At 35.9% G+C, this 26986-nt stretch overlaps 1 protein-coding gene across 1 annotated transcript in view; it reads left to right on the plus strand.

Annotated features, from left to right (window-relative positions):
* Positions 1-1514: 1514 nt before the first annotated feature.
* LGSN (lengsin, lens protein with glutamine synthetase domain) overlaps positions 1515-26986 on the plus strand; it is a 29933-nt gene continuing 4461 nt past the window's right edge. The window contains exons 1-4 of the mRNA XM_072832477.1: positions 1515-1785; positions 16798-16927; positions 17684-17881; positions 24091-24257. Of these exons, the coding sequence (XP_072688578.1) occupies positions 1618-1785; positions 16798-16927; positions 17684-17881; positions 24091-24257 (663 nt within the window). The 5' untranslated portion in view covers positions 1515-1617. The remainder of the gene's footprint in view (positions 1786-16797; positions 16928-17683; positions 17882-24090; positions 24258-26986) is intronic.

Genomic DNA, 26986 nt, shown 5'->3' on the forward strand with positions numbered 1-26986 from the left:
TTGTTAAAGTAGCTATCTTGAGGTTTAGAGTGAGGAGAGTCTAAAGCAATTTGACTGGGAGGTCAGAAATGATGAGTTACAGGTCTACTGAATACAACAAAATTGGAAAGATGATCAATGAATAGATTGTCATTGGAAATTAGAATCTCTGAATTAAGATCTCTCTGACATATGGTGTGCAGTTTGTGCCACTATTGGGCAGGTAAAACTGCTTTGCATGTGACATGAAAACTCTCATATAATGAATAATAAAGAAGGTCTAACAACTTACTAAGACTTAACTATTTATCTGACTTATTTTTCAGAAATGTACCAACTCCCTGTTTTATGATACAACAATATTTTCATTTTACCTTGTTTATTAGAATAAGAATTGATGATTAATTGGAGGGTTAAAGAAAGAGAGTATGGTTATGGATGTAAACAGTATGTAAGTTGTTATATTTCATATAAATAATATTGATTATCTGAAAATTTCAGCTATAATTTTTTTACTTTGTCTTGATTTATTAAAGTTTATTAAGAAAATTAGTATTGACATTTGGATTTGGATCAAATTATGAAAAATCAACATAAAGTAATTAGGTAAACAAGTCCAATTTGATTTTTTAAGTTTTAGGAGAGAAATGAAAAACTTTTTATATATTAAGTTTTGTAATTAAGAACAGAGAAGAAAACTTATCAGCAGTATAGCTTCTGTTATAAACAGTGTGTTTGAATTCTATCTTATGGTTTGATTAGAAGTAGACACAGAGGGCAAACTAAGAAGATACTGAAATTTATAATGTAGAAAAGAGACACAAAGATAGAGGCAGGTGGAAAGATGAGTAAAGAAATAAGTGAAAAAAAAAGAAATAAATGAAAAAGTAGAGTTGACTACAACAACCATAAAATAATAACTAAGCTATTGTGGAAATAGAACAAGGGAGTTAGGCCTGGATGCTGGGCTGGAGTGCTGGCCTGAGCTTCCTCAGGCCAAAGTCCAGGAATGAAGTGATCAGCTATGGAAGACTGTACACTCAAACATGGAAAATGCTTAGAAAGGATTTGATTTGATTTAGAAACACCCTCTACCCTCTTCCACCAACTTAAAGTCACAATTGAAGGCAGCAGAAATGTAATTTCATTGAAAAAGCATTCCCTGTTCTCTCTGACTGAGTTAGGATTGTTCCTAGGACCATATAGGGTAACCTGTAGATCATTGTATGTTCCCCCTGGCCAGCTGGGAAGGGCTGGGGTTTGTCAGAGGCTGACATTTGTAGAATTAGAAAGGCTAAAGAAAGATGGGTTTTGTTATATAATGAAGGACCAGAATTAATTTAGAGGCTAGAAGGGACCCTAGAAAAGAAAGGAAAAGAAAAATAGGAACTACAAATGAGTGGATCTTTGCCATTGGTACAAATCTGGGTCACTTACAGCTGTGTTTTTCCATTTGTGTTTTGTCTGTGGACCGTGATTGCATAGTTGTCTAATACAGGTTTCATCATCTGAATCTAACAATAGATTTCATTCTAGAATACAATTGTTATATAACAAAATTCAGTATGTTGGAGAAAAAGTCAATCAACACAGTTTTAAGCATTGTAATGTCCTTTGTTTGTAGGGAGTCAGGCATAAATGAGCATTTGTCATTTGACTCTTCTAGTGCATTTCCAGCATTTGTCATTTGACTCTTCTAGTGCCTTGGGCATGACACATCAGAGTCTGGTGTTTATCTTTTATTACCTGCCAGACCACTCTGGAAAGAGCCTCCATGGAATTCATCATCTGCAGTGTTTGTTTCAGGTATACATATAAATACATGTTGAATGCATTTGTTGGGCATATTGTGGTTTCCAAAGTCGACTTAAATAAAAAAGTGTGAGATGAATGATGAAGGGGACCTTCTGCAGGAGGTATGAAGTTAATAGTTAAAATGTTATTTACCAAAATACTGACAGTAAAGATTTTTATTATTCTATGTCATCTATTTGAGTGCCAGTATGAATAAGGGCAGCATGATTATGCTTGCTTTATGTCTGCTTTGGAGAAGTTTGTGAAGAAACTCTCCTCCACTATGTATTGAGTTTATAAATATAATAAAAACTAAATTCAGAATTTGCATTAGAAAAGCTCACTTAGTTTGAACGATCATTGAAAATAACTTCATTACGCACTGGGTTTCAGAAGCATAAGGATGCTATAAAATTCTTCTATGCCTATGTTGGTTGTTATTAAGAGCCCAATCTTTGTTTTTCTCAAAGCTTTTGTCTCATTGTAATAAAAATGCTTTGAGGTTAAGTGGCTAAAGGAGAAAACCCATTTTCAAATTATAATTGAAAAGCATGGCATTTTAAATAGTGATAGCCTCTCATCTGCTCTAGAATATATTAAAATACTCACTTGTCAACATGTAACATTTCTTGCTAGTTTTTAATGTGTATGTACCCAGCTTCTACTCTTGTATTTTTGACAGACCATTCTAAAAGACTGAAATGTAGACTGGGAGGCATGCTGTGGTCAAGTCTGGGAGGATGTGGGTTTTCTTTAGATGAAGTTAAGAAAATAAACTAGAAGAAGCACAACTGTTATGTGCAATGCATAGTGGTAGAGAAATGCACTGTATTTGAAATAGTGGCATAGAGAAAATAGACCTGATATCCACTCCTCCGTCTAGTGGAGAAGAAAGCTGGAAGATCAAGGAATAATGGGGTCATTGCTATGTTTAATGAATATGAGCAATGCTCATGGAGACAACAAATGCACTTTCCACAAGGAAACTAGGCAACAGTATGTGCAGCAGGGGCTCGCTGGAAAGAAGCTGTGGTTCATCATCCTGTCATTGTCTGAGACATCAAATGATGGACATGTTTGTTCAACAGAACAAGTTTATCTGAAAGTAAATTTGTAGCTGCAACTGATGGCTTTGAGAAAGTAATTAGTATGCACATCTTTACCTTTTTGAGATATTGATGTCTAACTATTCGACTTCTTCTTGGTCTAGGTTTTACTACTGGTGATCCTATGGCAAAACTGTGTTTCCTAACCCTACCTCCTACAGTTTTAGCCAAGGATCCCAGGTGACTCTTTTTTTGTGAAAATCCTTACGAGTCACAGTCTCCCAAGAGCAGTGTAGATCAATGTTGATTGGAGAATAGAAAAACCAGCAATATGGTTTTAAAGTACATGATTTTCACAGCAAGAGACAAACACTGTCTCTTGGGGAAAAGTTCCTTGATAACTGGGAGAGAACATTATATTTAATAGATGTAATAAGAGTAAGCCTTGGTGTCCACTTGACCCAACTCTCCACTGAATAGCTCTTGTGCTGCCCTGTGTAGAGTCATATTCTCAGGAAGAGAAAGAATGTGGGAGGTGGGAGGGAGATAGTGTGTGACATTCCATTTTCCATTAACTAGTATCTGGAAAAGGACAATGATTTTGTTCCATACCAGATGTTCTGGTAACGTGAGCAGCAGCAGCATGAGGTTAACTGCAAAAAATACAGCAGCTGAACAAAGGCTGGATAAATCAAAAGGTCAGATTGTATGTGTGAAGAAAACTCCCAGGATGATTACTTCCCCAACCTGAACAAATTCTTTAGTAGAGTCTCTTCAGTGAAAATGAATAGTTCCTAATCTTAGATTTAGTATTTCCCTAAAGAATATTTTACTGAGATTCTCTATTCAAAACAATGTCATAAAGTCATGTATCCAGCCAAATTTTTAGCAGTAGTGAACAGAAAATAGATAAAAAACAGTCTTATTCCCAAAAGTAGACCCTACAGGTGTATGAAGTTGCAAATTGAGGGGAAATGGCAGCACATCATAATAATTAAAATCTATTTGTCAAAAGCCATGTATGAGATACTGAGCAGAGTAATATGCCAAGTGAGTTGGGGAAGATCTGTTCTCTGCCCTGTAGATGATACTTATGCCTCAATACCTGTGAGGTAGACACAAAGGAAAACACCTGCACAGGTAGACACAAAGGGGTGATGTTTCCATACTGCAGGAAGAATGGATCCTATCTGGCTCAGACCAGAGTTTCACTCTGTTCTGCAGCCTGTCATCTGTGTGTGCATGCGTGCATGTGTATGTGTGTGCGTGTGTGTGTGTGTGTTGGAGCATTAAATGCAGCTCTGTGGGAGGCCATGACTGACTTTCTAGAAGCAGGACTCAAGGCTTGAGATTCCCCTATCCCAATTTACCCTAAATTTCCTTGCTTTATGCTTCTCTGTGCAACTCTAGAAAGATTTCCTGATTCTGTTTTCATATTTTAGATGTGTTTGGTCTCTTAAAATTCAGTTTTGTTTTTAGATTCCAAGGTTTTTAGTTCATTTTATATTTGTTTTTATTTACCTCAAATCCACTTTCCTTTATGTACGTCTCTTGAGGTTAAAAATTAGGTCTGTGTTTCATATGCAGTGGTTAAGAGTATATTCCTTGAAACCGGAAGGCCTGTGTTTTAATCTTGGCTCTACTACTTATTAACTGGGTGAGATGGGACAAGTTATTGGATTTCTCTGTGTTTCATTTGGATGTTAATATTATCGACTGGAAGAGATTTTGTAAAGAGATTAAATGAGTTAATATGTGTTCAGTGCTTAGAATAGTGCCTAGAACATAGTGAATAACAGGAATTATTCATCATATATATTTTATTATGTTGTAGATGACCAGTAATAACTCCCCTAAGTTTTCATTTTTATAGCCTTGAAGAGTTTTGCACTTTTTCTTTTACACAGTAGAATTTTATTTGCCTTTCTATATGATAATGATAACAATTCTATGTGGTATACATTTATATAAATAAACACATATTGATCCACTTCTAGCCCATTAATATTTTCCTAGGGACAGTGACTAGAACTATATTTAGTATTCCAGCCATAAGCACATCATATTTTTCTAAAAGATGGAACACCTTTTGCTGTCACATTTAAAATCTTCTTTTTGATGAAGCCCAATATTTTTATCTGCAACAGCCTATTAGCTGATATCTTCACTGACAGTTCTATAATGTTTTTGGATCTTACTTCACACTGTATTATAGAACCCATTGCCATAAATATATATCATATACTATATGTATATTCAAATTTTTCTACAAATCTTTTCTCACCTTTGAAGCTTTGAAGCTTTTGTGTTGCTTTTCTGCCTATCACCAAACCTTCAAAAATTACTTTGAACCTATTTAGGGACAAAAATCTTCATTTCTCTGGAAAATATGGAAATTTCTTTTTCAATAAAAAAAGAAAGCCAGTACTAGCACCAAGCTCAGGGAATTGACCAAATATTTGATCCTTAATTATTTTAGCTTCGTTTGTTATTTAGCTTCGTATTGTGAAAATAACATGCTGTTAGATATTTATAAAATCACTATTTTCCTTCTCAAACTATTGGCTATGCACAATTTTCTCATATGAAATGTTCTGTTACAGATTTTGCATTGCCTTACCTCCAGAGGTGAGATTTGCTCTAGGCTTGTTGCTGCTGTTGCATATTTTGTCATCTTCTTGGAAACAGAAGTGAGATCCAGAGCTCTTCACATCATTTACATTGTGGGAACAGCCGCATCATTTACATTGTGACATTTCTTTCACATAGAAGCTCTTTATAACGATAGTTCTCCTATATTCTTGGGTGAGGGTGGAGATATAGGTGGAACAGTGTTCCATCTAACCTACCGACTTGGATTGAGGTTATTTTATTACAAAAGTGGTGTCTCTGGTGGAAGATCTGGAAACTATCTGAATCATTTCTGACATTTGACTCTCTCTAACCCCTCCACAGATGTGCTTGAGGATGAGAAACCTGACAAGTTTCCAAATAGCCCATCCCAGTTGTAGACATTCTATTAAGTAAAATTTGGATTCTCTGTAACTTCCAAGAAATTTACCTGTATTTACCTTTCTGTGCTTAGTTTTTACCTCAAAAGGCAGGGATGCTACTGAACTCTATACTGAACTGTGAAGTTAAAAAGAAGACATTTGAATTTCTTGCTGCCTTTTATATAAATCTGCTCAGTATTTAGTTTTTAGGCAACATTTTTAGTTTTCAGTGTTTTGTTGCCTGTAACCAATGTAAGTAGGATAAAAAAAAAAAATGGAAGAAGAGTTTCCAACTACACGTTTGGACTCTGCTACTTTCTAGGTGTGAAGTCAGAAGAGTTACTGCAACTTTCAGAGGCTCAGCTGCTTCATCAGGAAGATGGTTCTAGTAGTAGCTTCCTCATGTATAGTATACCTATGCCCACTATCATGTATTATATTTATTTTCCATGGAACAATAAGTAGCTCATCTTTATTTCTCTTAGAGCATCCGGACCTATGACTGGCCTCTCGTAGGTATTCACTAAGTATTTGTTAAGTAAATGAGTGAATTTCATACAAAGGATGGCCCCAGTATTCACCCGTCAACAAGGGGTATGAATGTACTGTATCTATTCCCTTCAATTTCTACTTTTGGTATATTTCAAAATGTGTCTAGTACCAATCAATATTGACACATTAAATCGTCACTAAAAACAATTCTTAAACTTATATCAGAAAATAAGCCATTATAAGAGTTATTTGTAAAAAAAAAAAGAGTTATTTGTAGTAGTAGGAGATAAGTATTTCTGAAAATATTTGCTTGTCAAAAATCTAAAGGTTAGACGGAAACAGAGGACTCTTCTTGTTTTTTAAGTTTTCCATTTTACTTTATGAGTTTCTGACCTTTGAATTTTTACATTGAAGATTGTTACATTTGTAATAAAGAACAAATTATAACAAAAATCTCCAGAGAGTCCATGTATTTAGATGGAACTTCCTAAAATGCAATGCAGTTTAAGGATTAAAACTCTTTAAAAATATACAGATGAAGGTCTAGTGTTGGGGATAAGTAGATCTGTTGGTAAAGTCTTCCTAAAAGTGTCTCACTTTTTTTTAAAGTTTGGAAATGGTGCTCATTTGGGTCCTTGTCTTTAATGATCTCAGGGACTCTGATTTAATATAAGACTAACATAACTTTGCAGAAACAGCCTGGTTGAAAGAGTGAATCACTTACTAGACCATGAAGAAGTGTTCTAAATTTTCAAATAAGTTTCCAAATGATGCTTATTTATCTGGTTGGTGAACTAGAGAACTAAAAGGAAAATACTTCAGACAGATCTTAAGTAGGATAAACAACAGATTAAAATCGAACATATTTAATTACCAAGACAATAGAAAACTGATATTTTGTAGTTTTGGTTCTTTTTTATTTCTTTTATACTGTTCCTTAATATTTAGAAAATTCTTTTGAAATATCAGCATGTTTTAATTATACTATGAGGAAACAGAAAATAAGAGTTTGTCTTAAAGGGAATAATTATAACCTTGAAAATAAGGTGTGGCTTTGAGGTTAAATACAGTGAAAAAATATTGAAGAAAAGGTAGAATTAATGGCATAAAGGAACAGAGTCATTGTGGAGCATCTTATTATCAGCGGAGCTTCTTTTTCTCTTTGCTCTTCTTGAGAAAACTAAAGGAGTTCATGTAATAAAAAATGTTTTGATTACATCAACCAATTGAATTGCCATCAGGTCCTTTTGGACATCCAAAAATATTTAATTTTGAATCATTTATGAAGGAAAGATCTGAGTCAAAATTTCCTTCTGGCCTTATATTTCAACATGGTAGGCGTTGGTTGTATTCATTTTATTAAAAAATATTTACTCAATTCCTATTTTATTCTAGTCAATATACTCAGCTCAATGATACATCTAAAATGCTACCTTCTAGGGCACTCCAATTTGTTGACTGGGTTCTTCTTATCAGTCTTTCCTGATTTCATTTTCCATTCCATCTATCTTGGATTCCATATTTCATTATTTTAGTCTTCCTTGTCAATATCTCCAACCTATTTTTTGTCATTGTCTTCCTAAGTTTGTATCCTCACAAAACCTCAATCCTGAGTTTTTCACATCTCTGAAAGAGTTTTGCTGGAGAAAAAATAATTTACCCTTGCAGATTGATGCCACTATAACTTAAAAGTCTCCGATTTCTATGGGGCACTCAACATTTTTTTCCCCGAGTTGATTTTTTTCACATTCTCTGCTATGACAAATGGCAAACCATTTCCATTCTCTCTAAATTTTTAGTCTTCCATATTTCTACTGTCTGAGCACCTCTCACCTAGAAGAGAAAACTGGAAGTTCCATAACTGGCTACCTTTCTATAGATAAAGATGGAGGTTTTAAAATTAGTTTCACATTCAGATTCTGCCACTTACTGGGTGAACTTAATCGTCCATTCTGTCATCTGAAAAGCACTCATTAAATGTTGACAATTTCCTCCTTCCTCTCCTCTTAATTTTCCTTTCTTCCTTAAGTTTTCTCTTCTTGCTTTCTTCTAGCATTGTGTCTTCTTTTCTTCCTCTTATAGAGGAGGATATATTAAGGTTAATCCCTTCATTGCAACTCTAGTTTCCATCTTTTCTGCTTGAATTCAGGAACCTCACTTTATCCTTTTTCTTTCTCTCTTCAACATCTTTATTAACTCCTTTCTTCTTTTTTTTTAAGATTTTATTTATTTATTCATGAGAGACACACACACATGAGAGAGGCAGAGACACAGGCAGAGGGAGAAGCTCCCCACAGGGAGCCTGATGCAGGACTTGATCCCAGGACTCCAGGATCATGACCTGAGCCAAAGGCAGACGCTCAACCAGTGAGTCACCCAGGTATCTCTATTAACTCCTTTCATTAAGCATTTAAATGTGTGTAAGTCTGTTCTTCCTAAAAGCAACATAAGCTTTCTTAGACCTCTATGTACTTCTCCAGTGGTCATTGTCTGTCTCCTTCTTCACTTTTGAGTTATATGTCCGGACTGTCTCCACTTAGCAGTAGAGAACATTCCTGGTGTGCTTATCACGTGTAGACCCTGGATTAAGCACCTCTCATTCCTCCCCAGATCACTGCAGTCTGGCTGCTGCTCACATTCTTTTACTGAACCTGCCTTTACCAATGCCTCTAGTGACCTGGGTCACAAAATACAATGAACTGGTCTTAATACCAACCTTGTTTATCATTTCAGTAGTAGGCCTATTGGTGCTCCCTTCTTTTAAGACAGCTTTACCTCTTGCTATCAGTGAAACCACTCTGCTCCAAATTTTCTTTCCCTTTCTCATCATTTTTTTCTCTGATTACTTTTTGGGACTCCATTCCTATATTTACTTATTAGATATTGTTGTTTCCCAGTTCTATCTTGTTCTCTTATTTTCTCAATCTCTGCTCTTTCTCTTAATGATTCCAAGCACTTTCAGGAGTTTTCTTTCCTTCCATTTTATCTTTTGGGTTCTGACCCACATGGCCAATGCTTGCTGGATGCTTTCAGATGACACAATTATCATACATTCCATGCACTCAAAACAGAACTTAGCAACTCATCTCTCAGGTCTCCTCCTCATTCTAGGTTCCCAAGTCAGAAACCTGACTATCACCTTTGACCCTCTATCTCTTGCACTTCCTATATCAAGTCAATCTCCAAACTGCCAAATTTACTTCCCAAATATATCTGTAGTATGCTCATTTTCACCATCCTTACAGCCATTACCATAGTCTGATCAATTATGATCTCTATCCTAGATTGCCAAGTGCATTTTGGGTTATAAGTAGTTCCATGTTTTATAGCTGCAGTGATTATTATTATTATTTTTTAAAGATTTTATTTATTTATTCATGATAGAGAGAGAGAGAGAGAGCCAGGCAGAGGGAGAAGCAGGCTCCATGCAAGGAGCGGGGTGCGGGACTCGATCCAGGGTCTCCAGGATCGCGCTCTGGGCCAAAGGCAGGCACTAAACTGCTGAGCCACCCAGGGATCCCCAGCTGCAGTGATTATTAATTCTAGAAGAACACCTAAACATATTCTTGGCACTTAAGGAACCATAATAGTTAGGCTAATCATTGCCTTTTGGTTGTGAGTCAGAGGAATGATAAAACTGGTTTTGCATGGATGGAGATAAAGTTTGTGCATAAAAATGGCCAGCTACGGAATCTGCAGGGATCAGTGAGACTGGCCTTTGCAGAGCCTCAGAGAATACTAATTTAAATTTTTTTCTGAAGGTGATGTAAAATTGTGAAAGTATCCCAAGCAGAGAAATAATAAGACCAAAATTGTGATTTAAAGAAGCACCGTGGTGGGGTGCCTCAGTGGGTCCGTCTGTTAAGTGTCTGCCTTCTGCTCAGGTCACGATTCCTGGGTCCTAGGATCGAGCCCCGAGTCTGTCTGGCTTCCTGCTCAGCGGGGGAGTCTATTTCTCCCTCTCCCTCTGCTCCTGCCTGTCTGCTCACTCACTCTCTCAAATAAATAAATAGATTTTTTTTTAAATAAAGAAGTACCCTGGGTAGTACCTTGAAGGGTGGGTAGAAGTGGAGAATGGAATGAACCACAATGTAACTATTGTGGTAATCCAGGTGACAAAAATAGGAAATGTAAGCATTCATTTTCAAATGGTGAATTTACTGAGTAGAACTATCACAATGTATTTAACTCTTCCCACTTCATTGTGTGCTGCTTTCAAGTTTTTATCATAACAAAGGTGGCATTGGATGCACATATAACTTTATATATTTTGTATTATATCCTTAGAACAAATTGCCAGAAGAAATAGTGGTAAATCAGTATGGATATTTTTAGATTAGTTGACATAAGTTTGCACTGTGTTCTTTGAAGTATCTCTTCTATAAATATTTTGAATACATTTTCCCCCCTTTTTCTTTGAAGATCACACTTTAAGGAAACTGAAGGCATTTTCATATTCTTTTACATTTGGTAAACATCGATACTTTTTTCCCATTATTTCTAACAGAGGTTAAAACTTGATAAGATTCTTTTTGGCTTGCTCTCTTTGTCACACACCCTTATCATTAATGAAATCAGAATGTTTAGTAGATCCATTAATGATTATGCCTCAGACTATAGCCAGTATATAAGGGTAAAACAAAGGTTTTTAAAGTATTGATATTAAAAAGGTAGCCATTAGAAAAAATGAAAAGCAAATGAGTAAGTCAGTGATATTTAGAATCTAAATAACACCAGTTAATACATGGCACGGAAACTTATTAGGTCAAATTAGGGTCTAAATTTAATGGTTGGCAGGATCCCTTTAGGTGAAGCCTCTTTTAGTTAATTTGATCAAGCCACTGAGTTGAAATGCAAAATGACAAACTTATACTAAACCATATAACAGCTTTCAAAAAGAAACAATGTGATGAGGAAAACATGAATTGTGAAAAATTCTTGTGATATGAAACATTCTTTAAGGCCAGTCCCATGTATGAGACAAAGGAGTCCTCTAATGGGATGATAACAGAAACATTTCTGAAGTGAGAAAAGCTTCTCCATTGGAAATGTCAAATCAAGTCAGGATCAACCTGTTGTCATAGAATTTTGAGATTGTCTAAATTAAACATGAATTAGATTTGCATATTTATGTTATGCTATCAAAATGAAATTGAATATCTGTGCTTATGCTTGTGGTTCTTCCAACCTGGTTTACTTCACCTCTATCTTCAGCTTAAGTGTCCTTTCTTCATTTTAAAGCTTGGCCTAGTTTCCTTGGCTGTCTGAAGACTATTTGTAAAATAGTCTGCCTGTTTAATAATAGCGGTGCTATAGAGTCTAAGCATGAGTATATAGGTCACAGCACCCTCTCTGAGGACCCTCAGACTGCTTGACATACCCTAATCTCTCTGAGGGGTTCCTCTAGTTTATTGTTCAGAATCTAGAGCTGTTTATTTTTATTTTAAGATTTTATTTATTTATTCAGGAGAGACACACAGAGAGAGGCAGAGACATAGGCAGAGGGAGAAGCAGGCTCCCTGCAGGGAGCCCCATGTGGGACTCCATCCAAGGACCCTGGGATCACGACCTGGACGGAAGGCACATGCTCAACCACTGAGCCACCTAGGTGCCCCAAATCTAGAGCTCTTTAGATAAGGGATTAGTGCTTGACTCAGTGAGAGCCAGCTCCCATGAGTCAGGGGCGCATGTGGTAACCTAGAATGAGATATCTTCCCAACAGAGATCCCCAGTAATGCACAGTGCCTCTGTAATAATAATCAGGATTAACATCTGTTTAGTAGTTACTATATACATCAGGCACTGCTTATCCAACATGATGGAGCAACCAGGAGATCTGTAAATTGGAACTATGTTATTGAATGCCTGACAAATGATGAAAAATTTATTTTTATTTTTTAAAAAAGATTTTATTTATTTATTTGATAGAGAGAGAGAATGAGTGGGAGAAGGGCAGAGGGAGAGGGAAAAGTTGACTCCTCACTGAGCAGGAAGCTCAACATGGGGCTGGATTCCAGGACCCTGAGGTCATGACCTGAGCCAAAGGCAGACACTTAATCAGCTGAGCCACCCAGGCACATCTGGTAAAAAGTTTCTAAACTAGTTGGTAAACAGGTGCTGATAAGAGTCCCTTGTCTCCTCCCAAGCCTCCTAACTTCTGTATCTAGCCAACTAATCCTCTTGGGCCTTTGTACATTTTCATGATCCATCCACTAAAGAGTTAAGATCTGGCTCTGTAGGGGCTCTCTAGAACCTTGCCCTAGCTTCCCAGCACCCCAGCAGTGATGCAGGGATATTCTGATGGTACTCATTAGCGATACATTAAGTGCTTGTACTCTGGAGCCGATTGCCTGGGTTCAAATCTTTGCCAATTATGAGAAATGTGATTTTGAGCCAGTTAATTAGTCTTTCTTTGACTCAGTTATCCTCATAATCTAAAACGAGGATGATAATATATTTATTTCAAGGGCTTGTTTTGAGACTAAATGAATTGATATATAAAAAGGATTTAGAAGAGAGATGACATGTAGTAGATATAATAAAAGTGTTTTTTATTTTTGTCAGCTATAATAAGAGTTAAATGTTTTGACCATTATCTCTTAGTACCACACTAGATACCAGTGCTAGGGAAAATATACGTGGCCACTGATGCTATCATTGTGACCAGGCCCCTGTAGATCTGCTGCACATTCTGAACTGTATTCCAGTCATTTTGAGACCTGGCTGGGTGGAAGTTGAGAAACTTTCTTTCCTTCTTTATTCCCTACTTATACTTTAATTGTTAACATTTAAAAATCATAAAATTTCACCAAAATCCAGACTTTTGGCATTCCTTAGATTGCCAACACTGGCATTCTAAAGCTGGCAACACTGGGGCCATGTTTGTCACGGCAGTGATTGGCTCAAACCAAGTTAGGCTTCTTCCTGGAGAGATGTCAGCTTTGGTGGTCACTCTCCAGCCCACTGAGTCTCTTTGTTTTCTGTCTGGTATTTGAGTTTGCTATCCCCAACCTATATCTCTTTCTTGGCAACGTGGAAACCTTCAATTTCTATAACACTTTATTGCCTGTACTAAATTGTAAGATTGTTTATGAAACATATCATGTTTTATTTATTTTACCTCTTTGACTTTGCCTTACCATAGCAATTTGCATAGTCCTCACTGTTTGGACTGATGAAATTTAAAGCTGGTAGTGACTTAAGGTTGTTTTAAGCCTTAGACAGAGAAGAGTTATAAAAAAATATGCAAATGAAAAAATCTGTAATTGAGGAAGTTGAGTGAACAAGGTTTTACCAGTTGTACAGATAACATTATATAATAGAAGTGAAATTTCCTCCAGTTCAACTGTCTGGGTACAGTGCTGTGGGAAGCTCCTCAAATAATTCCCATTCTTCCTTGGCTGTCATATGACCTTGAACAAATCACTTAACTTCTATGGACCTATATCTGCTTTGGCAAAATGTAGGCAATAATAAAAGTTCCTTTGATGTTGTTGTATTAAATTAAATTTAAAATATTGCCTGATTATGAAAATACTTGTAAATTGTGAATATAATTGCTGGGTATATTTATATTTATAGCAGTGTTTACAGATGAAAATGACAAGGCTCCTGAAGGACTTGCAACTCAGTGGAAAAGTCAGAATTAGAATGCAAACTTCATGAATCTTGGCTAGTTGGCTTTTTTACTGATATATTATTCATATTGTAACCAAATATAATTGAAAGATTTAGGAGAACAAAAACATTCTACTGGGGTCAGGATAAGCCAAGGATCTAATAAATTTGGTTCAGCTGTTACAGCTGTGTCTATACTTTGATCATCCTTGTATATAAAAAATAATTCAAAGGACTGAACTAAATGTATTCTTAATTTGAAAAAAATTCTTTTGAGCATCTTTATGGAGTTAGAGGCATGAATTATGACTTAGTTCTTGGGCTTTAATTGGTAAAAATCTCAGGTTAGTAATGAGGTGAATTATCTTTTTTTTTTTTTTTCTTAAACTTTCCCTTTTGATCTGGTTTATATGAAAGCAGGTGAACGTTATTAAAATGAATCCTCTCTAAACTTGAATCTCTGGCATTTAGGAAGTAGAATGGCATTTTGGAAATTAGAAGACCTGTTTGTAAACTGCATCTCATTCACTTCTGTGGCCTCGGGCAAGTTATTTTAGGTCTCACTTTTCTCATTTGTAAAATGGAGATTCTGTTACCTTAAGGGTTATGCTGAAAAATGTGCCTGACAAAGTGCTCAGTTTTAGCACATTGTTATTCAATTGAGGTTAGAGTTTTTTTTTTTTTTTTAAGATTTTATTTATTTATTCATGAGAAACACACAGAGAGAGGCAGAGACATAGGCAGAAGGAGAAGCAGGCTCCCTCCTGGGAGCCTGACGTGGGATTCGATCCCAGGACCCCAGGATCATGACCTGAGCGGAAGGCAGATGCTCAACCACTGAGCCACTCAGATGCATGAGGTTAGAGTTTGAAGCTGAAAGAAAGTCTATCTCATTTGATTCCTTTAATTTGTATGTGAGAGGATCCTTAATGGATAAAGTTAACACAAATGTTAGTTTACTCAATTTCCTTTCATATTTATATACCTGACCAAGTATTTCATTTCTAAACAAGACTTTTTTTAAGATTTATTTTATTTTACAGAGAGAAAGTGCACAAGCGAGGGGTGAGGAGGGAAGAGGTAGAGGGAGAGAATCCTACAGTCGACTCCCCACTGAGCCCAATGTGGGACTCTATTTCATGACTCAAGCCTGAAACCAGGAGTTAGAATCTTAAGTGACTGTGCCACCCAGGCACCCCTAAACAAGACTTCTTAATAAAGCTAGAGTCATTTATTTATAAAAACACTTAGCAAAAAGTACAATTATATAATGTATATTTCTGGCAATGCAATTTTGGAGATAGTGACTATGTACAATAAGGCCAGTATATCACTGTCAGAATTCTATGAGAAGTGTATTGGGAAAATATTTAAATAATAAGCTGCTAGAAAAAAATAACTATATCTTGCAAGAAGTATCACATCATCCAAATATAAAATTATCTGGGGTAAAAGGAACCACAATCTTCTAAGATGTGAAATTCTAAGATGACATGAAAGATTTTATCCTATGAAATATCTTTTTTAAACATAGTAACAATAATAACAATGTATCATAATTACATATAAATACAAGTTCAATTCTTTTTACTTATTTTAGCTTTTAGAGAGTGAATTGGTATCGACAAATGTGTGCAGCTGTTCCCCAGCAACCACTCTGGACGCATATTTATAACTTGCTCCCAGATGTGGAACCTTTCAGAACCTGCTCTTCAAAAAGACAATAGCTCAAAACATTTTAGACTACAGTTATTGACTCTATCCCTGCTCCTTTCCTCCTCCTTCAAACTACAAAAAAGGTTTGCAAAAAACAAAAAACAGCAATGTCAGCTTTTTTTGTTTTCTTTCTTTCTTTTTTTTCTTTTTTTTTTTCCAGTGTTAGCTTTTGTGTCCTGGGACTGCAGGGACGATTCTTCCCACTGTTAGTGCAGAGATGCAGGAGCTCTTCACCCCTCAGCCCCTGCTTCACCACCCAGCTCCATGCTGGGAATAGTCCTCGACAGGTCTATCAAGGAATTCTGTCAAGGATGAGAACTAGATTGTAAAAGTTAGGCTATTTTTTTTTAGGCTATTTTGTTTTAAAATGTTTTTTTAGGGATCCCTGGGTGGCGCAGCGGTTTGGCGCCTGCCTTTGGCCCAGGGCGTGATCCTGGAGACCCGGGATCGAATCCCACGTCGGGCTCCCGGTGCATGGAGCCTGCTTCTCCCTCTGCCTGTGTCTCTGCCTCGATCTCTCTCTCTGTGTGACTATCATAAATAAATAAAAATTAAAAAAATAATAATAAAAAAATAAAATGTTTTTTTAGGTTTTCCCAAGCCATAAAACTATTTAAGTATAATATTTGTTTTACACATACAAAATAGTATTTTATGAATGCAACTGTTTTTTTTTCAAGTAAATATAGATACAATAAGGATGAGTGTAAGAAAAAAGAGAGAATAAAATCTAATTCTTCAGGTACTTGTGCTTCTGGCCAAAAGGTTTGAGATCCTAAAAAAGATGGGAGTCATAAAAAGAGGACTTTGAAGCTGAAATGGATTTGGTAAAATATTTTTAGGAATGGATAATATAAAATATCCCAGGGTAAAAAATAAACATAGAAATCTTCACTAGTTGGACAAGATCTTAATTTATTTAATGACACTTCTATACCACATATAAAAGGACTGTAGAATATCCAGACTGTAAGCAAAATATTAGACTTTTAAATTTTGAATTATTCAAGAGCATATGGAAGTGACAAAATTTACCTCTTTGTAAAAATCTCTTATATTCACTTTAAAACTTAGCTATGCAATTGCCATGCTTTCTTGACATCCAAATTTAGTTGCGTGCATGATCTGTTATTTGGCCTTTTGTTTATTAATTATTACAGAATACGAGAGATGAAGGTAATGAGACTGAAGCCAGCAGGATGAGTAAATTAAGAAGAACAAGAAAGAAAGTCACAAAACAACATATTTTTTCAACTGAAGTAGGAGAAATGGATGTATCAAACTCAAAAGGTATCTTAGCTCTTATGATCTCTTAGGAATATATGATGTCAATGACAACCTCTATTTGGTTTTCTTTTTCCTAACACATTTTCTTTTCATCTAAGGGAGAAGCAAAAACAAGGGAATAAAATTTATTTCTACATAGGCAGTGTACAAGATACCAAATGTAAGGGTATAACGTAAATATATAAAAATAAGCAATCGAAATATTCAGAATTTAAAGAGGACAGAACTAGGAGGTAGTGGAGGTGGGGGAGCCGGGAAAAAGAATACAACAGAAGGAAAGTATGCATAAGAAGGGAAGCATATGTCTGCTCTGGGACTTGAGTGCAAGGATCATTACTAAGGACTTGGGAGACCACAATAAAGATGTGGAACAAGTTTTCATATCACATGCTAGAATTCCAACTTGACTCAGTAGATCTGAAACAGTGCTGAAAGTACAAATTAATTGAACAAGAGACCCAATCCAAGAACAGTGGTCTTCCAAGGCAGGGGCAGTAGGAATGGCCACTGTATGGTAACAGTAAAAAGCAATCAGAGCTTTTGTCGATATTACTATCGTTTTTAAACTTTCTACAGACAACATACCCCCTTCTGGTCCACAACTAGGGCATACCATTGCCCTTCATTTGGTATGTCACTGCCTAGAAATATATATATATTAGAAATATATTCTTTTCTTAAAGATTCCTCTCCATATCATGTTAAAATACAGTTGAAAACAATGGCAATGTGTTTTAACATTTTTCTTTATTATTAAAGAAAGGATCAGAAGCCAAATGGTGTGCCACACATTGGGGAATATGAGCAAACCAGTTGTGGGACCTGGCTCCGCAGACTCTCATCTGCCACAAGATGACAAGGACTCTGAGAATCAGACGACAGTGATAAAACCATCACCCCTCAAAACATCAGCCAGTGCTCCTTGTAGTGAATTTAACACAAACTCCAACCATGCTGGTAAGGACTCAGAAACAAACTGACATATGATTCTAGCCACTAATCCCAAATTTGTATTTGATTTACAGATAATGAGGCATTGATTGAGGAATGCCAGTCTGGGAGTCAGAAGAATTTTTAAACTATCATTTATAAAAGACTTTATAGTTTTCTCTAACCACTAGGCTGCTCATTTAGAAAATGGAAGGGCTTCAATGAATGATCTTTCTAGCCTTTTCTAAAAGTGAAATTTTGTTGTTTTAAGTTTCTGTGATAGTGATACAACTATTTTGGCCTATCAGTGCATTGGTTAAAAATCTCTGGGACTGAGTTAAGCGAAAACTAGTTAAAATGAGGTATTTATTTCACAAGGGAATCCATGATGAAAGGATTGAACAAACAAGGTTTGGAAAGGCAGAAATGCAGCAGTATGTGAAGTTAGGACAGGGTCCATGAGGCTACCCCTCACTACTAATATCAATTGGAAGTTAGGGAATTCCCTAAGACTAACCCTAGTTTTCCTATAAGGACTCACAGAACTCACTGAAAATTATTACTCAAGGTTATAGTTTATTACAGTCAACAAATACAGATTAAAATCAGCCAAGGGAAGAGGTCCAGTGGGGAAAATACAGGAAAGTTTTAAGCATGGAGATTCTATTTGTTTCTCCCAGTGGAGTCATGGACAGCACCACTCTTTTGGCAATGATATGTAGCAATATGCATGGAGTATTGACAAGCAGGGAATCTCACCTCAGTCTTGGTGTCTAGTTTTTTGTTTTTCGGTTTGTTTGTGTTTTTTTTTTTTGTTTTTTGTTTTTTTTTTTTTTTGAGGCTCTAAAGTGGGGCTTCATGTGGCTGACCAGAGTTTCCAGCTTCTCTGGGAATCAAGCTGATACCATATGACTCAAAGCTTCCAGGATAAATGACATTATTGGATTTTCTACTGTGGCCCAGAAGCCCCAGGTAAACAAAAACACTCTTGTCAGGCAGGATACTCCAGACTGTCATTCAGGAGCAAAGGGTAAAGAGGTCTTTTTTGGCAAGGCTAAATTCCTTATTACACACAGGGACGAAGGAGGAACTAGAGCCTGGGAAGTGAACACTGTCCGAATTCCATATGTATTTGTTTTCTATTGCCAGCATAATGAATCACCACAAATTTAGTAACTTAAGAGAACACAATTCATTACCTTGTAGTTCTATATGCCAGAAGTCTGGGTTGATTCAGCTAGTTTCTCTGTTTCAGATTTTGCAAGATTGAAGTCAAGGGGTTGGATCTGGATTCTTATCGAGAGACTCTAGGGAGTTTGTTCAGATTACTGGGAGAATCCAGTTCCTTGGGGGTGTTGGACTGAGTACTGATTCCTTGCTGGCTGTCCTCTGGGGTGGCACTTAGCTCTTGGAAGCCTCTCTCTGGTCCTGTGTCTTAGGACCAAGATGATCCCTCAAATACCTATGTTTGGAACCTCTCAAAATTTTCCTTCTTCCATACCTCTTTTCTGCTTACAGCTGGAGAAAGTTCTCTGCTTTTAAGAACCCAGGACAATCTAAGACAATATCCCTATTTTGAGGTTTATGTCCTTAATTGCATTTGCAAAGTCCCTTTTGGCCTGCATTTTAACATATTCTGCAGGTTTCAGGGCTTAAGATGTGAACATCTTTGTGGGGCAGTTCTGCCTACCACAACATTTCCACTATTAACACAAATGGCACAGGGGCCAGGTAAATAATACAAGTGAGTGAGGTGAGCTGGCATAAGGAAACGGTCAATAATGCTGGCTGTGAGAAACTACAGCAGACGTTGACAAATGGCGGCCCACAGGCCAAATTCAGCCTGCTGGCCATTATTTGTAAAAGTTTGTGTATTGCCTATGACTGCTTTTGTGTTACAATGGCACAGTTGAAAAGTTGCAACAGATACCATATGGCTTACAGAGCTGCAAATATTTACTATCTGGCCCTTTATAGAAAATATTTGCCAATCCATGAATTAGAGGATACACGCCCCATTTCGGGCCACCTCAGAGCACTAGCCAGTGGTTGCTATGGAGAAATAACCACCCAGTGTTACCAAATTTAATTTCTTCAAGAGAAGCTTGAACTCAAGATTTTTGTATGAAATATTCAGATATTTAAGTGTTGACTATTCTAAAAGTTTTCAAACAGTGGGACCACTAGTAAGAAAACATCTGCTGGCCACATTGGCTCTTCCAGTTTGTGACCCTTGTTTTATATAGTCTCTGCCATAACACTGAGATGAAATTGACCATTTCTTAGTCTTCAATCAAAAAAAATATGAAGAAGAAACTTGTGTCACAAACTCTCTGTACCAACCGACTGTGACTATGAGGATGGGCATCATTATTCACTTAACTTGGTTAATTCAGAAGCTCCCTCTTTGGCCCCAGGCTAGATTGTTTCTTAATAGACCCAAAGTACCAAAAAGTTTATAGCTTTAAACAAACCACTAATACAGAATTTAAAGATGAATATGAAAATCTACTCCTCAATAAGTGTTAGAAATTTTAACATGGTGTTTTCTTCTCTGTGATACTTCTCTGATGTTTTATTTTTATTTATTTATTTATTTTTTTAAAAAGATTTTATTTATTTATCCATGAGAAACACACAGAGAGAGAGGCAGAGACTTAGGCAGAGGGAAAGCAGGCTCTATGTGGGGAGCCTGTTGTGGGACCTGATCCCGGGATCCTGGGATCATGCCCTGAACCAAAGTCAGACGCTCAACCCCTGAGCCACCCAGGCATCCCATTTCTGACGTTTTAAAAAATATATTTTTTTTCAAAGAAAAGCTCCTCCTCTCCAGTTTTTTACTGTTTTTGCTTTTTGTTCCTGCTTTTACTTGGTTATTCTGCTATTCAGGCTAACATGCTGTGACGGGAGGTGGGGTCACATTTGCTCTAAGAGGGTGTCTCTCAAAGCAGCCATGTGGATAAAGGAGAGCGGGTCCTGGGAAAGTAGTATGGCATATCATCCCGGGCATTCCATAAGCTAAATAAATGTGTTGCAGAGTATTTACTTCTGAATGCACTTTCTCCTTTATGGATTGATATTTCTGAATGCTCAAATGCCTATTCAATCTGCCTTTATAAGCGACCACAGCTTGTTTGCTGTAACTGAAATATGTCCTCATCATCACTGAACACAGGCAACATTTCTCCAAGGTCTTCTAGTTGCTATAGAGCTTTGAGGTTTTATTTTAATTTTTTTTTTTTTTAGTGTCCTCCCCACCCACCAACACTTACAGCAGGAAAACTTCCTCTATTAAAGCAGATTGATTTAATTTATTAGTCTTCTGAGGGGATGGGAAAGGAGAACACCTCCCAGGAACTATACTGTAAGAAAAACAAATGAGTCCCCAAACTAGCAATTATCTGCCTGCTATTCATCATGTGCATCTGGGAAGGTCTGACCAAAAGGTTTAATTGTAACTAACAAGTATGATTTATTTGAAGAAAAGAAATTCAGACAATGATTCAGTAAGATTGGTTGATTCCTTGTAAATGAAATTAGATTGGATAGAGTTCTCATATTTGGTGAAAGAATTAAACTTTCAAATGAATAAAATGATACTTAAGATACCAAAATACGTGATGACAATTTCTATTTGTTAGACAAGGTCAGATCACCCAGGCTGTATTAATTAGTTAATTTACTCACAAACCCCTGGTTAAAGGACTAGTCATTGAGCATCTATGATACTTTTATATTGCTGCAGGCACTGACAGCAGCAGGTGAAGCTGAGCCCCTATTCTCCTAGAACTGACCTGCAGGGGGAAAGGACAGAAAGTAAACATGTGATTACGCAATATGGTGGGTGGTGATAAGGACTCTGAAGAAAATGGAAATGGGATGATATATTATGGGCTGAATTATGTTTCCCCCCATTCATAGCTGGTTGGAGTCCTATCCCATCACACCTCACATCGTGACTGTATTTGGAGATAGGGTTTAAAAGAAGTAATTAATGTTAAATGAAGTCTATGGGGGGGCTCTAATCCAACATGACGGGTGTTCATACAAGAAGATTAGAACACCCACAAACAGGGAAGATCATGTGACGAAGAGAGCCATTACCAAGCCAACAAGAGAGGCTCTCAGAAGAGACCAATATGGTTGACACTTTGACCTTAGACTTCTACCCTCTGGAACTGTAAGAACATAACATTTCTGTTTTAGCCACCTGGTCTGTGGTATTTATTAGGACAGCCCTGGCAAACAAATACAATAAATATATTGTCCAGCCCTAGATATATGTCCAAAATAAATAGTATATGGTAACCAAACAACATGTCTTGAGTGGATGCATATTTATTTTACAAACTTTAGAAGATATAGATAAGACAAAGAATTAATAAGATTGGCTGTGATCATATTACTGGTGAGCCAATAAAATGACTTTACTCCTTTAATAGGAGATGCCTACTGATTTTTTTATGTTGTTAAAATATTTATAGCTTATATATAAGTCCTTATTATTTTTAGAATACTGCTTTTCTGAAATTTTCCATATTTTCAGGTGCCTGTAAATTTCATTTTTCAGTGAGGAGAATTGTTCAACTTGGCCAAAACACCCAATACTTCAGGATAGGTTGGGAAGACAGCAACTGCTAATTTAGCATGAAACATTGTAATTGCTACAGCTTAATTGTTTGTGTTAAATGGGAGGTAGTTATAAAGCCTCAGGAGTCTCAGAGTAGCCAAATGTATCAGTGACAGGACATTATCTCTAATATATTTGTATAGGTGGCAACTAGTAATTTGTTTTCCTCATGCTTCATGTACTTAAAATCTACTTAATCTGTGTTTTTTAACCTGTCAATCTTTATGCTTATTTCTAAAGCCAATTATATCTCAAAAAAGGATATTCAGGTATAATTTAAAATTATAGCTGCTCGTCATCAGTGATGTGACAGATTGATGGGAATTCAGATTCAGACATGATCATGGTACTATGTATGATCCCTAGTAAGGGTTAGAGTAATTGTGTTCACTTTATGTGTTTAAGAAGCACTTATATGGTGCTTAATGTCTGCCAGGAACTGTTAAATGACTTGCTTAATTGTCACAACAAACCTATGAAGTGGATAATATTGTATCAATGAGAAAGCCCAGGCTCAGAGAAGTAAGAAAGCATCTAGGGCACAAGCAGGATTCTGAGGGAGGCAGATGACTTCAGTGTTTGTGTTGAATCTCTACTGTCTGCTACTTCTCCGAAAGTTTGGACGGTAGCTAACATTTGTGACGTGTACTATGTGCCTGACCCTTTTATATGTTTTAGATACATTCATTCATTTTATGGTGATGAGTCACCCACTGGGAGTTAAGAGGTCTGGTTTGTAGCTTCAGTTTTGGCAATGAACTGAAAATAATTTGGACTACGTCACTGTACCTACCTCTCTGGGACTCAAGCTAGCAAGTCAGTTGGATTAGGTAATTTATTGCCAAACTCTCTTCTAGCTCTGAAGTTTTAGAATTTGTAGTCTATCTTTATATATATATATATATATATATACACACACACATATACATACATATACATACATATGTATATATATTTAGATTTCTGTTTTTAATATTGAGTAATCACTCTAGATTTTCCATTTCTTACACTCTTACCCTTGAAAAATAATTTTGTTTGCTCATTTATACTGATTTTAAAGTTTAAATTTGACAGAGACATGTAGCTGTCTTAGATTCAGCTGCTATCATAAAGCCCTTTTGGCAAACAAAACAAAAAAATGCAGATCTGCAGAAAATAAACAAAAACCAAACAATGTTGCCCTTAAACATACAAGAACTTTTAATTTAGGTATTACCAGTTAGTTCAAGAAACTCAGTTTTCTCAGTGATCTGCATGCAGACTTGTATGGTGCCCAAGCTGTCCAGTTAGGCAAATGTATCCTAACTTCCATAAGCAAAGGCATTTTCAGTTAAGTACTTACATATGATATTGCTCTATGCTTATGCAAGTAACGTCACTTTCACTTAGCCCCAAGTGCCAAACAATCTCTTAGGCTGTTTAGAGATCATGTTCTTGGGATTATGGTAAAGGCAGAGTTTGAAAGGTAAAATCTCCAATTGTAAGTCAATGACATGAGTATGTGATGATTTTGTCGACAATCATGATGATTAGACTACTCTGTGGCCTCCTTTTGCTTTTCAATTCATCATGATCTAATGTCTTAGGGCCATCTTCTATTCTACAGATAACACCTGGGAGGACACTCAAATTCCGACCACACCTCACCTCTCCTCTAGAATGAAGCACATTAAACAAGAGATGGCCAAGAATCACCTTCAATTTGTGAGATTTGAAGCCACAGACCTTCATGGTGTGTCCAGATCGAAGAGTATCCCTGCACACTTTTTCCAAGTGAGTTTTACAGATAGAGTTATGATTGAATGTAATTTCATGACTGTAAGCAAGCAAATGGTCCTTACTACTCTATCTTATTTTCTTGTAATCTATACAGTAACTAAAGGTGAAAACCAATAATTTATTTTGTTTCTCCCTTGTCCCTCTCCAAACACATCATTGCTCCCTAAGGAGCTGAACATACACTTTCAGGACTCAAACAGCAATTCCTTTACCCAATAGAAATACAAAACTAATTAAGACTGGTAATTTTAGTCTTTCTGCCTTGAATAATTTGCCTCCATAGAATTATCTTCTCTCTCTTACTGCAATTATGGAGATTATATTTTGTTTGACATAAGAAAATTGCAACAGAAGACCCAAGAGCAAATATAAAATGAGAAAAAAAAAAAGATTAAAATTTGCTAGGTAGAAAGCATATCCCTTTCAGCTTCTAATTCTGATAAAAAAATACACTATTGTTGTTGGATGACTTAATAAATACTATTAAGTTCTTAAAAATAATGATACCAAGAAATGTTGTCTTTTGAATATGTTTTGAGACTTTCTGAGATTTTTTTTCAGTTTATGTCATGTATTTATTTTATTGACTGATTTGTTGTGTCACTGAAACATTTTTTAGAAGGAAGGGACATCAGTTAGTATTATACAGGAAAATATAAAAGCTAAACAACCTCCAAATTTATTTTAATTGTAATTTTCTCATTTGTATTATGTTGGAAACATTGAGCATCATCAAAAACACTTTTTAAGATAATTCCAACAGTTTCAAATTTGTTTACTAAAAATGCTCAACCTCACTCATCATCAGTGAAATGCAAATCAAAATCACAATGAGATATTATTACCTCACACCAGTCAGAATGGCTGGTATCAAAAAGACAAGAAATAATAAGTGTTGGCAAGGATGTGGAGAAAAGGGAATGCTTGTGCACTGTTGATGGGAATGTAAATTGGTGTAAGCACTGTGGAAAATCACAGTATGGAGGTTACTCAAAAAATTAAAAGTAGAAATACCAAACCATCTGGTAATTCCATTACTGGGTATTTATCCTCCAAAACTGAAAAAGATCCATGTACCCCTATGTTTATTGCAGCCTTATTTACAATAGCAAAGATATAGAAGCAGCTCAAGTGTCCACTGATAAATGAATAAAGAAGATGTAGTATACATATATACTGGACTATTTCTCAGCCATAAAATGATGAGATCTTACCATTTGTGACAGCATGGATGGAACCAGGGGGTGTCAGGTTAAGTGAAATAAGTCTGAAAGAAAAAAGACAAGTATTATATGATTTCACTTACATGTGGAATCTAAAAAAGTAAAACAAATGAACAAACTGAAATAGAGTCATTAATGCGGAAAACAAACTGATAGTTTCCCAAGGGTAGAGGATGGGTGAAATAGGTGAGGGCAATGAAGAGGTACAAAACTTTCAGTTATAAATAAGTCATGGGGATGAAAAGTACAGCACAGGGAATATAGCCAACACTATTGTAATAACGTTGCATGGTGACTGCACTTCTCTTGGTGAGCACAGAATAATGTATACAATTGTCAAATCACTATGTTGTACACCTGAAACTGATATAACATTGTATGTCAACTATACTTAATAACAATAATAAAAAAGAAACAAAAATCCTCATATTTGTCTTTTAAGAAATCCTTTAGACCTGCCTGCAGACATTATTTTCTCTTCATTCAGGGAAGAATGCATGTTGGCTAATTTTGATAAGAAAATGTGAAATTTACTGTGAACTGGCTGAGAATCTAATTTATATGAATTTCTTTCAATCAATAAGAAAACACAACTGGCACTTCAGGCACTTGCCAGAGACCTCAATATAAAATTGTTTGCTATTCAGTTTTTGTCAAATCCTAATCTTCTATTCCACTAATGGCATCTCAAAGCTACATATTTGGAGTATTATTCTAGTTCCTCAAAGAAACTCTTATGAAAATATAATTTAATGTGCTCCCTCTACTTGCTGGGGATTGATATAATTGACATAGAAAGAAAATGTTTGCATTTCTTTTTTTTTTAAATACTATTGAAAATACTTTTCATTATCTTGTTCAGTGTCCAATATATTAGAATCATTTTTTTCCTGGAGTTTATGAGGGGAAAAAATTTTTCTATCATCAGAATTTTAATATATCTTGTCATACTTCCTCTCAATTGCTGCATTTATTTTTAGCCTTAGTTTGCTAATACAAGCTCACTTTCTCATTTCATTACCCAGTCATTATTTTATTTTTATTTAATGATCATATGGTATCTATTTTTTAACAAAACATTTTAAATTCATTTTGGAACTTGTGAGGTATAGGTAATAGTGAATACTGACATCACAAGTATTTGTAATTTAAAATTAAATAATTCATTTTGGAAAATTTATTGCAAATGGACATAAAAAATAAGTTCAGCCATGCAAAATAATATAAACAACATGTGTTTGTTTATAAACACAATTCTGTATGGGGAACTCATTAAATAAAGAGTGGAGTCCATGATTTAAATTTGCCTATAACTTAGTGAAAAGTAATTTCCATCTTCCTAAAGTAATTTTTAAATATCTTACCATTTGTGGAAAACAAAATGTCAATTTAAAAATTATTGTTAGACACTTAAAGGGAATATAAGAGAATATAATCCATCGTCTTCATTTGTAGATGAGTGAAGTGAGGCCCAGAAAAGTTAAAGAAAGCTTTCTTAAA

The sequence above is a fragment of the Canis lupus genome, chromosome 7 (assembly GCF_048164855.1).
Source record: "Canis lupus baileyi chromosome 7, mCanLup2.hap1, whole genome shotgun sequence".
NCBI lineage: Eukaryota > Metazoa > Chordata > Mammalia > Carnivora > Canidae > Canis > Canis lupus.